Raw genomic sequence first — 14,644 nt, forward strand, 5'->3', positions numbered from 1 at the left:
GTGGCTATTCTGTGTGCCACTTGTGAGATAGTGTGCCACGTGTGAAATGTGTGGGTGTGGGAGTGAAGCAGGCTCTGTGCATGTGCATTCCTCAGGCAGTATGCACCACAGAGGGGTGTAAAGGTACACACGCATAAGTGTAAAGTGTGAGTGGGTCATAGGCAGTATGTACCTTACAAGCTGTGTGGACAACAAAAGGGGGTCAGCGGCCTGAGCTGAATGTGCTGGTGGAGGTTAGAGGTGTATGTCCAGGCTCAGTGTCTCAGACCTTCAATATCCCTGTTTGTATCTGTTGGTCATCCAGAAAAGCTGCACAGGGATAGACAAGGGGCCACAGGCAAACAGGTATTGAAGTATAGTCAGCGTCTACAGTGGCGCCTTAGCAGTTCCTGTCTAGTCACGCCAAGAGGGAGATATCAGAACCCTCTCTTCATTTGTCCTTCCTCCCTATACCAAAACTAGGCTCCTCTCTGCCTGTTCCCATCTAACCTTGGTGTTTTCTTTTTTCTTTTTTTATTTTTTGGGTCCAGTCGTGGGGCCTGAACTCTGGGCCTGGGAGCTGTCCCTCAGCTCTTCAGCTCAAGGTTAGCGCTCTACCACTTGAGCCACAGCACCACTTCCGGCTTTTTTCTTTTTGCTTATGTGGTGCTGCGGAATCGAACCCAGGGCCTCAGGCATGCAAGGCAAGCGCTCTACCACTGAGCCATCTTCCCAGCCCAACCTTGGTGTTTTCTAACTGATCAAGATCACACCAGGAGTACAGGACCATGCTACAGGAGTATAGCTGTCTGCATGGAGTGCTTGCCGTTGCCTACTTGGGGAAGGTTATGGGAGGAGTGACTGGCAGTTGTGTGCACCAGAGGCCAGGGTGGAGCACTAGGCTTGGACATCCAGGTTCTACAGTAATTCTAGGACCTGGGTGATGAAGGCCTCTTGAAACAACACTCCCTTCTCACTCAGTTCCTTTTAGGAACAGCCCTAAGGGACAGATGTCCAATAAAACAACATATGTCCCTGTCCCCTGGGCTGCGCCAGATGGGTGTGTTCCAAGGGAGTCATCTTACCTAGGCCTGTCTGTTCCCTCCACCCACAGTAGAGTGTCTTGGCCCAGGCCTGACTGACTGATAGGTGAAGAGAGCTACCATAGACAAAAAAGGTCCTAGAACTTGAAACCTAGACTACCCCCTCTGTCCTGACAACTGGAGTGTGGGCATTCCCCTATCTAGTGGCTATGACCTGTGACCTGTTCTTCTGTCCCCTATGACCACAGAGGATTTCAGGACCATGTAGACATGAAGTTCTGGGAGTGTGAGAGATGCCAGATAGGTCAATGCTGCCTGGGGGTCTTGAAGATCAGACCTTGGGTTTCTCAGTCCCTGCATCCTCCATGTTTTCTAGTAATGATCATCTTCAAGGGCCTAAATAGATTCCCATGATGTGGAACTGCTGTTTCTTCTGTTAGGTGTGAAGACAATACCTGCCCTGGGCCCTGCCTGCCCTCCCAGGCCTCCCCGTCCTCCCCATCCAACCCTTGCAAGGCCCAGTTTTAGTCTAGGCCTGTTATGTGCCTTGCTTACGCTCCTCTCTCCAAACTTAAAACGACAGTGGGGCCAGCAGATCTGGAAACAGCTCTCCAAGTTAGTTGGAGGGTTTTTTTGGTTTGTTTAAGGGTTGGGGTTTGTTTGTTTTTTAAAGCCTCTCCTGGGGCTTGAACTTAGGTTCTAGGCACTGTCCCTAAGCTTTTGTGCTCAAGGCTAGTGCTCTACCACTTGAGCCACAGCTCTACTTCTGGCTGTTTGGTGGCTAATTGGAAATAAGAGTCTCACAGACTTTCCTGCCCATGCTGGCTTTGAACATCAATCTTCAGATCTCAGCCTCTTGGGTAGCTAGGATTACAGGTGTGAACCACTGGCACCTGACCCAAGTTTTTTAAATACCCTTGCATGTAAATATTCTCCAACTTTGGTGCCCACTCCCTTGCCAGAGGAGAGAGGCTTTTTTGTTGCTGCTGTTGTTGTTTTCCTGTAGACAGGATTTTTAAGGGAACAACATGACTAAATTTATGAATTAGAGAAATCACTGTGGTACAGCGTGCAGTAGAATACAATTGGGCTATCAACTATGGAAATTAGGAATATCACTATTCCAGACCAGCCATAGCAGGAAGTTAGGGAGACCCTATTTCAACAAAACTTCTGGATGTTGTCATGTACACCTATCATCCTAGCTATACTGGAAGCCAAAGTAGGAGGGTTGAGGTCCAGGTAGGCCCAGGCATAAAAACATGAGGCCCTTCCTGGAAAATACCTAAAGTAAAAAGTGATATGAGTGTGTCTGGATCCCATGCCTAGCAAACACCAGGTCCTTCCCTCCCCCCCACCCAAAAAAAAGGATAAAACCAGGTTATGATAGCAGTGAAAGATCAGTACAGCCCAGGTGGGAGCTGGCATTGACCTGAATATAGGTAGAAGAGAAAAGGGGATGGGAATTAGAACCACCAGCAGGTTAGGAACATAGAAGCCATTCTAGCTCCTGTGATATCAGAGAGATGGTAGGGGCTGCCTGGGTTCTTGGCTCCAAGGCTGAGTAGACAGCTAAACTTCAAATACTGGAGGAGACCCAGGTCTGAGAGGGCAAGTTGAGTCCAATTCAAATCTTGAAACATAGTTGCACAGGCATCTGGACAAGGATATCAAGGAGGCCTGGTATGAGTTTGCCTGGCACTCTCAAGAGACATCTAGAGATGAAATTGAGAGGGCCAAGAAGTGACAAATCTCAGGGAGCCAGAGCCAAGATAGGAGAAGGAGCTGCAGAAAGCAACTAACTCTGCATGTTGGGAGAATTCCTGAGCGATAGGAGGGAAGCCAAGAGCCAATTGTGAAGCCTTGGAAAAGTATGTGAAGGAGGAAGAGAGAGGCCAGGCAAGAAGAGCAAAGGGAAGTGTTCTCTGGATTTAGATCTCTAGAGTCGTTGACCTTGTTGAGCATTCTGTGGGAGGCAATGGGGGTGGCAGCAGGGCTACAGGGGGCTGAGGAGAGAGTGGGAGGCTGTCAGTGGTCTGGAGTGACAGAGCAGGGCCTGAACCTAGGGGGTAAATGGATGAAAAGAATTTCCCTGCAGCAGGACTGAAGAAGGGGAACTCCAGAGGAGGGTCCAGTGTGAGCCATTATATGACCAGAGGAAAGCCCCTGGGCTCACAGGGTATGTGTGGTAGGGAGGCCTCATCTGCCAGGTTGAGTAGGGTGATATAGAACACCGGGAAGGAAGCCTGAGGGAGGGGGGATTACTGAGAGGAGGAGTCCGTGGCTGCCGACAGGCCCCAAACAGCTCAGATTCAAAAACAAAACAGGCTTTTAAGATGCCAAGTTTGATGAAATCTGAGTGCTAGAAGAGGTGGGAGTTTTCTCTTGGAAAAAACAGCTGAAAATCGAGACTGAAAACTGTGAAGGGAGATGGGCCCAAGGCTCCCCAGACCCCCCTTATTGCCTAGAAGCTTAGGGTTGGAGCTGGGCTCTCAAGTGAATGTTGGTCTGGGAGGTCTTCTGCTTGCTAGGTAAGGTGGGGATATAGATACCCAGGGACCAGACTGATGTGGTCTTGGCTTCCTAGGAATGCCTAAAGGCCAGAGGGAACTGGCATCCCTGCCACCCACAAGGTTTCCTCCTGGTTTTTGTCTCTGTGTCACCAGACACATGTGTCTGGGCATATGTATCTCTGAATCTACATGTCTCCACATGTGTGTTTTCATATGTCTGCCATACCACCTCTGGATTTGCTAGTGAGAGTCTGTTTCCACAGGTGCTTGTCACTGCAGATGTCCCTCCACATGCACACATAGGTTTCTATTTTTGCACCTGTTTCTTTCTCCATACCTTTCTCAGAGTCCTTGGTGGAACATGTTTCTAAGATAGGATGAGGCCAGGTCCCACACTCATAGGGAAGAGGGTCAGGGTTACAGATGCTGTCACTCCAGGGAGCCTGCATCTGTGCATGAGTGTGTGTACCTTTATTCATAGAGACACCATGAAGCTGGGTAAACACGGGTGAGGAGGTCATGCTGACAGACGGCGCTGCCTGCCCCCAGACCCTGTTGGGCCGACATCTCCATCTGTTAGCTTCCCTGAAGCAACCCCCTCCCTTGGTCCAGACTCCGCCCCAGACATCACAGACTGAGCTGGACAAAGAGACCTGTGTGTGCTCTCTAGGGTGCCTCGGCAGCCCCCCCCCCCAACCTCAGTCATTGCACACTGGCCTCATCTATCAGAACACATGCCCCAGCCCCCATGCTGCTCCCTTCTACTCACAGCCTTGGCTCAGGCAGCCCCACCAAAGCTCTCTGCCCCACCCATGCTCCTGTATTTGAATCTCTCTCCCATCAAGCCAAGATAACAGATGAGTGGTAGACTCAGATTGATCAGCCTCATTGCTGCAGATCCTCAGCCTCAGACTCCCCAACAGTTCCCCCACTTGCACACATACCCTCTCCTGTCCTTGTGCCCTGGGGCAGCAGAAACTCTTCAGGGAAGGGAACATATCTTCAGTGGGTTGGGAACGGAAGCCATTCATGCATGCATATCTGTGTGTACACTATATGAGTGGCCAGAGGTAGGTTCCTGGTGGGTTCTAAAGCCCTAGTGAGCTTCTTTTCTTTCTGAGGGACACTTGTCCATGTGTCCAGGGCTTGGCTGAGACAGATAAGGCAGGCATGCGTCTTCAGAGGCAGCTTGAGGGCCTTCCGAACTGTGCCCACCCAGCCCTGGGCAGAGATGATCGTGCCCCATTGGTGGATCCTGAAAGCCTAAAGGGAAGGATTCCCGAGATCTGGGAGCTAGGGTCTGTGAGAGGGCTGGCCACTCCGCCCATGTGGAGGCGGGAAGGGCGGTGCCCAGCCAGGCCGCAAGCAAGCTGGCAGCTCAGATGTGAGCACGCGGCCCTTCCGCACTGCCTCTCCGCTGTCACCATGGTTACCTGGTGGCCTGGAGGGGGGCGGGGCTCTCCTGAACAGGCAAACCTTGTGCAGACACGATGCTGGTGTAGGGGCTTCAGTAGGACCTGTGCATCCTGTTGGAATGTGGGTTCATGTCGAGAGTGTCCACATTTAAGATGGGGAGCACTGTAGCTCTCTTTGCTGGAAAAGCCATTTGTGTACAGGAGGTTTGCAGTGGAGTCTGGGAACTAGCTCTGGGCTTAGTGTCATGGTGGGATTTGGTTCCCTCAAGAATGCCCTGCAGGGCTGGGAAAGTGGCTCAGTGGTAGAGCGCTTGCCTTGCATGCTCAAGGCCCTGGGTTCGATTCCTCAGCACCACATAAGCAAAAAGAAAAAAGCCGGAAGTGGCACTGTGGCTCAAGTGGTAGAGTGCTAGACTTGAGCTGAAGAGCTGAGGGACAGCGCCCAGGCCCAGAGTTCAGGCCCCACGACCGAAAAAAAAAAAAAGAATGCCCTGCAGCTGGGCGGCCTGTAATCCTAGCTACTCAGGAGGCTGAGATCTGAAGATCATGGTTCAAAGCCAGCCCAGCTCAGGCAGGAAACTCCGTAAGACTCTTTTTTTTTTTTTTTTTGGGTCCGGTCGTGGGGCTTGAACTCTGGGCCTGGGCGCTGTCCCTTAGTTCTTCAGCTCAAGGCTAGTGCTCTACCACTTGAGCCACAGCACCACTTCCGGCATTTTTCTTTTTGCTTATGTGGTGTTGAGGAATCGAACCCAGGGCCTCATGCCTGCAAGGCAAGCGCTCTACCACTAAGCCACCTTCCCAGCCCCTCCGTGAGACTCTTATCTCCAATAAACCACTAGAAAACTGGAAGTGGTGCTGTGCTTCAAGTGGTAGAGCACTTGCCTTGAGCTGAAGAGTGCATGGACAGTGCCCAAGCCCAGAGTTCAAGCCCCACGACTGACAAAAAAAAAAGAATGCCTTTCACCTCTCTCCCCTGCTTTCATCTAAGCTCCACCTCTATTTTAACAGAGTGACCTTGGGCAGGTTTCTAGCTTTCTCCAAGTCCCCATTTCCTCATATACCTCATATCTGTTTGATAAAGATTGTCATTTTGTAAAGCATTTTAAGCATAGTACTTGTGATGTGGTAAATGCTTCATGCAGGGAACCTTATATCCTTTGTATCTGGGCCTCAGTTTTCTCAGTTGTTGATAGGTTTGGAGTGACATCAGCCTGAGGAATTAGGTCTATCCAGTTCTCACCCCTGAATGGTACTGATTACTCTCCACCCAGCTCCAGGCGCACCACAGGCATCAGGGAAAGACTGCTGCCTTTGCAGGGTTTGGATGTGCTGGAGGCCTCTAGGTAGGAGAGTTGACAGCAGGTCACCTCACCTCTGAGGGGCTAGAGTCCTGTGAGACACCCACCCCCTTCTGGAAGTGGCAGAAGCCCAGTCTTCCTACATTGCCTAGAAGTCTAGTTGGCAGAGGGGCCAGGCTTTTGGGTCCTGCTGTTTTATGGACAGCTCTTCACACTTGCTAGTTTCAGGCTCTGGTGGCAGTGCCTAAGGGATGATCTGAGCCAAGGACAGCCATTGAGGGCGTGATAATTGAAGGAGGAAAATTAATTGTCCTTAATTTGGCATAAATCCCAAAGACCTTCCCCGTGTCAGGAATTCAGAGTAGATTCCTGAGACATCATGCTGCAGGCATTTGTACCGCTTTCCTTCTCCTTGATCAGTACCTTGCCTGTAGGAAATAAAAACTAGTTCACTCCTGGACTCTTACTCTGGCAGGCTTTTTCCCGTACAACCCTCTACTTTGCTCAGGAGGGCTGAACAGGTAGAAGTGAAGCTAGTTTGGTTCCCTGGTACCCTGTCTCTAAGCAGCCCCAAGTATCCCCTTGCTGCTACAGGTAGTCTTAAGAGAGAACTCTGGGCCCAAGGCCTTGCTTTGGCTTTATGTGAAAGAAAATGATGGCAGGACTGAGAGAAGTTGTTGCCCTGCTAGGTGCATCTCAGGTCCTTCTCTTTTCTATCTTCTCTCTGTTCTCTTGCACTGTTTAACATTATCCTTTTAAAAACCAGAGCTGTAAGTCAGGACACTGTGTGATCATACTTACAATCAAGGCAATCCTGACTTTATATCTGGAATTTATAGGGCTTCTAGTAGGTAAGTGTGTAGCCAGATCCTTGGAAAGGCTTAGGAGACCAGACCATGCTAGAAGTCCTCCTTGCTCCTCTAGACTGAGACCTCTTCTGATGAACTCCAGTCCCTTTGGGAGCGGCAGGAGTCTTGGTGGAGCTCCCGGGGCTCTAATGGCAGATAAATGTATCTTGACCCTGCTAGTTGGAGCTCCTCCAGCTTTGTCTCTTGCCTGTCCCCATAATCACTCCCCCTGGGTCTCCAAGAGCCTCCAGGGAAGACCAGCTTTACCAGCCTTTTCTTTATTCCCTTCTGAGGATGCCATGTACTTTTCCCCTGACATAGGAGCTTGACCTCAGCAAATGTTCCCATTCACCAGGCCTGTGGAGGGAGATGCAGAACCCAGAACTACAGAACCCAGCTTCTTTGCCAGTAGATTGACAAAGGATAGGCAATCCCAGGACTTCCATTGGGTATGCCTGGCATCCACACTGGTACAGAGGCACTACTGAGTTCTAGAAATCACTTTTTTTGTTGTTGTTATTGTTTGGTTTTTTTCCCAAGAGGGAGTACTTTTACCAGCCTAGGGTGGAAAAGGGGACCGCAGGCCCTAGTCTCAGTATCTGTCTGCCTCAATGGTTTACACTTGCTAGTCACAGTAATGTCCCCTAATATTCATTATGTTAATATAGGCCTTCTGGTAGTTTGTGTGTGTGTGTGTGTGTGTGTGTGTGTGTGTGTGCGCACGTGCCCACGTGCGTGCACACATATGAATGCCAGTCCTGGGACTTGAACTCAGGGCCTAGGTGTTGTTTTTGAGCTTTTGTGTTCATAGTACTATACCACTTGAACCACAGCTCCACTTCTAGCTTTTTGTGATTAACTGAAGAGTCTCACAGACTTTTCTGCCCAGGCTGGCCTTGAACCATATTTCCCAGATCTCAGCCTCCTAAGTAACCAGGATTATAGGCATAAATCACCAGTCCCCAGCTCTCCTGGTAGCTTTACAAGATGAGCATTTGAACCCAAGTGGGCAGATAAAAGCAGAGATACCAGATAAAGAACATGCTCAGGCCCTAGTGTTAATACTGGTGGAGAAAGGAGTCCGACTTCCTGTACTAGTCCAGGGCCTGCCCACCCAGCTTCAGCTCTTCATGTTTCCCAGTGGTAAAGAATGGGGTAGCATAGCCTCAACTCTCAGCTCATTAGTGCTGCTACAGAAGTCCATGTACAATGGGAGGAGGACAAAGGACAACTGCTGAGATCCCTTCCTGTTGGTCCCATGGAAGTGACACCTTTGGGAGCTACCACCTGATATAGAACTGAGAGAAGAGCCGGGCGCTGGTGGCTCACGCCTGTAATCCTAGCTACTCAGGAGGCTGAGATCTGAGGATCGTGGTTCAAAGCCAGCCCGGGCAGGAGAGACCATGAGACTCCTATCTCCAATAAACCACCGGAAAACCGGAAGTGGCGCTGTAGCTCAAGTGGTAGAGCGCTCGCCTTGAGCTGAAGAGCTGAGGGACAGTGCCCAGGCCCAGAGTTCAAGCCCCACGACCGACCAAAAAAAAAAAAAAAAAGAACTGAGAGAAGAGGCCAGAGAAGAGTTTCACCTTTGGTGTGTTCATAGAGCTTTTTAATCTTCTTAGCTTACATATACTCAGACATAGTTTCCAGACCTGACCAGGTTTGGGACTGCACGAGAGAGAAAGCACGGTCAAGGCTGCAGTAGAGAATTGGTCAGGGTCAAGACCTGAGTTAGAAGAGGATCAGTGATAGAGCAGGGTACCCAGAGCCAGGGATCTTGGCTCTGCCACATAGTGAAGCTGAAGGGGATGCAGGCAGAAGAGAAACACTGCGGGTGCTAACAAGGGAGTGGAAGCTTGGAAGTACAGAGCCTGGGGCAGAGTTGTGGCTGTTGCTGTTCTGCGAGCAACCCCCTCCCCCAGCCTGGTGTCCATGCAGCATTTTCTGCTGCAGCCAGCAGAGCATTGATCCTTGTTTTTCCCAGGACCTCAAGAGATAAGTGCTGACATCTTCAATCTGAGATGATGCTTCTCAGACCTGGGAACTGACAGGGCAGGGGCAGGGCCCATGGCAACCCCTGTCCCTGCCAAAAGGGACTTAAGAAGACTCTCATTCCTCATATCAGGGTAGGCCTCATGCCTACCCTGGAGTCAGGGGAAGCTTCCTCACTGAGAGGTCCTAAGAGGCAGACAGGGTCAGCCCTAATGCGTGCATTTTTATTTCTCTTCAGAGGAACAGCTGCCATCTGGGTTCCCTTCCATAGACATGGGGCCTCAGCTGAAGGTGGTGGAGAAAGCACGTACAGCCACCATGTTGTGTGCAGCTGGCGGAAATCCAGACCCTGAGATCTCTTGGTTCAAGGACTTCCTTCCTGTGGATCCTGCCGCAAGCAATGGCCGCATCAAACAGCTGCGTTCAGGTGAGCCAAAGGCCAGGGGCCAAGGGGCTATGAAGACTCCAGAGAAGAGTTCTTGCCACAGCCCAGCTCAGCGTCCCTCTTAGGCCTCGGTCAGCTTCAGGCTGACCCTCCAGGGCTCAGCCACAAACCCCTCTTCTCCCCTGCCCCTTAGGGTGGGCTGCATCTTGCTACAGGCCTACCTGACCCAGGAAAGAGGAACTGGTGTAAGAGCTTTGTTGCCAGCATGTGTCATGTGGCAGCACAGCAGGCTCTGGGAAGGTGTCTTGAGAATACTCATCTACTTTCCCTGTAGCCATCCTGGGGTGATGCTTCTCTGCTTTGTTGGATGGCAGGGATTAGCGGGGGAAAGAGGCCAGAGATGCCTGATTCATCAGGCTTCAAATGGACCTCCGGGGCCTGGAATTAGGGGGACTTGCTGCCGTCCCTCAACCACATCAGAGTCACCTGTCTTCTCTGGAAGTCTAAGTTGAGCCAGCTTGGAGCCTTCAGAACAAGGATGCCATTGTGACTAGGAGGAAGGTGTCGCCTTGATGATCGATCTGCCTATGAGGCTCCTGCCAAGAAAATTGATTCCGTTTTTGTGGGAACAGAGCATGTGGGAGAGGAGGCTGGAATCAGCTTGGCTGCATTCTGCATCTGCTGGCAGCTTGGGCTAGACCCATAGACCTTGTTCCAGAAATCCTGCTAGCTCTGGGAAGGTGGGCCTTGAGTGGTACAGCCAGCACTGGCCAGAGCCCCTACTGCCCATCAGCTGTGAGGTTGGCACTGAGAAGAAGGATGTGACTCTGTTTCTCTCAAGACGCTGCTGGTTTCAGAGGTTCCCACCAGTCCCTGAGATACCAGTCCCTCCACATCAACTCCCATCAGACCCACACCTTCTTGGTGCCTAGGGAGAGGAAGAAGAGATGAGCTGCCCAAGCAGGACAGGATTCCGGCCCTATACACGGCCGCCTGAGACAGCCCACGAAGTGTTAGCTCATTTAATTTAATTAAAACTCAACAAGATGGAGGCAGCTGTAGCGCAGTTAATTAAAACAGCCATAATCAAGGCAGGAAACAGTCCGGCATTTCTGGTTGCTGCCCAGCGCTGCACAGCAGCCGGCATGGCTTAGCTCCTTGGCGCTCGCTCACAGGTCCCCCAGGCAGGCTTCCCAAGCAGGCAGATAGTCCTCCCAACAGGCCTAACCCCTCCCCAAAATGGCATTGACTGTCTGTGGTAGGCAATAGTTCTGGGAAGACTGACAGCATTTGTTCATCAAGTATTTATGTAGTGTTTGCTGTGTGCCAGGCCCTGTGCTTCTCATTTCCTGCCCATTACTCTGCTGGATTGCTCCACAGCCTCTGAAGCTTCTTCCTTTGTCCTCAGTAGTAGCTGACAGTCTTCCTTCCTTTTTAGCCACTCCCTCCCACCTTCCCCTGGGTCTCTGCCTCTCCTGACTCCTCTACTACCTCGATCTTGTAGCTCATACACATCTGTTTGTTGGTTTCTTTAGTCCAGGACTCTGAGAGTCTTAACTTTGCCCTGTAGACAGCCTACCCAAGCAGAGTGCCTATTGCACCAAGAGCTTCAGCTGCTCACCACTACCTGAAACTCCTACTTCTGCCTCCCCAGCCCAGACAGCCTGTCAGAGTTCCAGGACCAAAACTCACTCAGTCCACTTTTCAACTATCACTTTTTCTGCAATGAGCAGTTGCCTCCTTCCCAAAGCCATGCCCTTTTTCATTGGCCCTCTCTCTGAATGGCAGCCACTGAACCTGAAACCTGGGAGGCAACTACCTCCTACTCTAGTAAGGAATCATGTCTTCTTGATGTATAACCCATGTAGCTCTCAAATTGGTCCCTTTCTCTTCTTTCACTGTCTCCATTCTGTCACAAGGCACTGAATACTGCCCTCCCTACCTCCGGTCTCTCCCTGCGAATGTGGCAGGATTTTCTATCCTGTTCTCCTGTGTACTGACAACATTGGTGGACCTTAGGTCTGTGACCCTGGATCATGCCTATGTGGTCAAGTGCATACTTCAGGCAAGGCTCATAAACCCTTCTGGCTCTTCCCCTGGCCACATCTCCAGCTTGATATCACCAAGTCCCAGATGCATCCTCACCAGCTCTATAGCCTCAGTTAAATCAATTCCTTTGAGATCATGAGGTTTCTTAAGACAGTTGACAGTTGGTGTGAGTTTTCTACCTAGCCTAAGGTAAAGGCTCTTTGGAGGGAGCATTTCTTACCTTCTATCACTCCCCCATTTGTACTGACCACACTGAGCCATCCTTGCTCACCTCCTGGCCTCTGCTTATCTTTAGTTCCTCCACTTGAAGGTCTCTACTGTTTGTAGCTTTAGCTCCTCCCTTAGGACTCATCCTGCTTCATACTATTTTTCATCTGGTTCCAACCCTACTTACCTAGTCTGGGTACTTCTTGCAAGAAGGGCTTGGGACAGATTTTGCTTGGGGAAGTGGCCTCTTGACCAGCACAAACAAAACTGTAGAACAGGTCTCTAAGCCTTTGCTGAATAAATGATTTTATAAACTTGGTCTTTGGTACTTGTACTTAAGACTAATATCTGCTTTATTTTATTTATTCACTTATTTATTTCCTTTTCTTACACCTGAAAGCTGTGACCTAAGGCTCATAAATGAGTCTAGCTCTTGGTATAGAGCCATGTAATTCTTCAGGAGTCTTAGTTATCCTTCCTCTGTAGGGTACCTACATGATGCTGGCCTGTGACTCTTCACCCCGTAGCTTCTATCCCTGTCCTTGTAACATTTAGAAGGAAACTGAAGATATTCCAGGGACATCTCTTCATGGAGTGGATTCATGCCTCTAAGCACTGTTTCTTTACAAAAATTTCCATGGTTCATGTGTCACCAAGAGTTTGTACTTTCTGCCCGTTTGTTGTCACTGTGTCTCCTGAAACCCTGGGAGGTAGGTCAGGCTGTGATTTTTATGCCCACTTACAGCTGAGTTAAGGAAATCACCTAGGCTCACATATGGAGTTTAGGATCTAGCAGCTCCTCTAGGCAGTTACCCCTGGGTATAGTCCAAACCTAAGAACTGAGGGGAAGCTGGACCCCACTAGGACTCTAGAGTTAGACAGTTGCATCCTTCCCCATTCCTCCAGTATCTGTGACCTGAGCCATAGCATATCAAACCAGGGTGTGGCCCAAGAGCAAGACCTGGCCAGAACGTGATTAGCAACATGTACTACCCAAGGTGAGCTCTGCTTGACAGGCCCGTTCCTTACTGAAGTGAGCTAACATGCTGCCACAGGGCCATGTGAGCTTGAATGGCCCAAGAGGAGTGAGACTAAGTATGTAAAGAATAGCAATAGAGTCATGACTGGGCAGTGTCAGCCATGAGCAGTCTCACCTCTGAGTGGGGCTCAAGGCACAATCCTGGGAGCTACTGCTAGCCTATAAGCTCTGTCAAGCCTGAACAAGGCCCTGAGGAGACTTCCTTTGTTCCTGTGTGGCCTAACTGTGCAAGCTGCTGTCCCTGCCACTCACTGTAAAGGACACTCTCACCCAGAGAGTTGTCTTTTCCACACCCCCAGTATCCACCAGCCTTAAGAACAGATGGCAGGGCTAGAGATATGGCTCAAAGGTAGAGTATCTACCTAATAAGTGTGAAGCCCTGAGTTTAGTTCCTAGTACCACCAAAACAAAACAGACAAGGCAGTAGCATCTGGCTTTGGCTCATGGTCCCCTCAGGGGGGATGCTTGTGACTCTTCATTCTGCTGGCTGGATCCAGTCTAGCCAGAAGTACCTCTTCCTCTACTCTATTCTGCTTTTGGCTGGGACTGTCCAGAAGAGAACACTCAGTGCATGCTCACAATTTCCTATTGGCCCTAAGCTTATTGACACTTCTTGGATGAGACTACTCCTAGAGAAGCTGACTCTTGGGGTCTGGCACACCTGTCTTGTAAAATGGAAAAGGCAAATTCTCAGTTTGGTGGGGAAAGTATAATCTGAGAGGGAAGCAAGTTAGACCTTAGAATAGCTGAGGCCAGGTGTCAGTGGTCCTAGTCCCCTAATGTGTATTATCACCCTGTCCACCACTTTACTATATATTAGATATTAACACTGAGATCTTAAATATTTAAATAATTTAAATCTTAAATAATTTAAAAAACCTATTGTGTGTTAATATAAATAACATTTCTGAATGGAAAAGTTATACTTTTTTTTTTGGCCAGTCCTGAGGCTTGAACTTAGGGCCTGGGCACTGTCCTTGATCTTCCTCCTTTTGTTCAAAGCTAGGACTCTACCACTTGAACCAGAGGGCCCCTTCCGGCTTTTTCTGTTTTTGAGGTACTGAGGAATCAAACCCAGGGCTTCATGCATGCTAGACAAGCACTCTACCACTAAGTCACATTCCCAGCCCAAAAGTTGTACTCTCTAAAACAAAAGTTTATGAGGATAACTTCCTTGTTTTACACTTCTACAAATCTCTTTTAATTTGGGGCTTTACAGCAGGCATTTGGATCCAGAATCTGCTTTTACATTCAGCCTATTACGGTATCAATCTTCGTAAGTCCTCTGGAAAACTCCACTGTGTGTTCATGAAGGAAAGAGGCTGCTTACGACAAATAATTTGTTAGTATTATAGGAATGATGTTGATCTTATGGACCCTCTAAAAGGTTCTCAGAGGTCTTTCCCTAAAGACCTCTAGACAACACTAGAATCACTACCTCTAGAATCGCTGTGGGGAGGAAATACTGCTAAGGCCTCATAGTTGACCTGGAAGTGGAGGGCAAATGGCTGGCCTCTGGCTCTGCTTCTGCCTCTGGCTAATTAGACTAAGGGAGGTCAGTAGTCCCTCCATTTCTAGTGAGACTAGGGTCCTGGGGGGAGGGAGGGTGGAATTTACAGAGAATCTTATCACTGGGTTGAGAGTTGATTGAGTGCTGTACCTCCACTACCAGCTGCCAGGATTGGTATGTCTGGTGGTAGGTAGCCTATGCAAGCAGTCCCCTTAATCTTTCTTCCTGCCTGCTTAAAAGCCCTGGTTTGGTTTTGGTAAGTGTTCTATTTGCCATCTTACCCTACTGTGGGATTTGGTTGGCCTATGAGGTATTGGTGCCTCTTTTCTTTCCCTTTCCCTCCATCGGCCCAGCCATCAGGGTCTG

The 14,644-nt window shown here is 49.7% G+C and overlaps 1 protein-coding gene across 5 annotated transcripts in view; it reads left to right on the forward strand.

Annotated features, from left to right (window-relative positions):
- Positions 1-14,644, forward strand: part of Ptprf (protein tyrosine phosphatase receptor type F) — a 90,428-nt gene that overhangs the window by 28,899 nt on the left and 46,885 nt on the right. For all 5 annotated transcript variants that reach the window (XM_042685672.1, XM_042685657.1, XM_042685680.1 and 2 more), the window contains exon 6: positions 9,327-9,515. In XM_042685672.1, coding sequence (XP_042541606.1) covers positions 9,327-9,515 — 189 coding nt within the window. The remainder of the gene's footprint in view (positions 1-9,326; positions 9,516-14,644) is intronic.

Source organism: Dipodomys spectabilis, unplaced genomic scaffold, assembly GCF_019054845.1.
Source record: "Dipodomys spectabilis isolate Male_0828 unplaced genomic scaffold, ASM1905484v1 ptg000002l, whole genome shotgun sequence".
NCBI classification, from domain to species: domain Eukaryota; kingdom Metazoa; phylum Chordata; class Mammalia; order Rodentia; family Heteromyidae; genus Dipodomys; species Dipodomys spectabilis.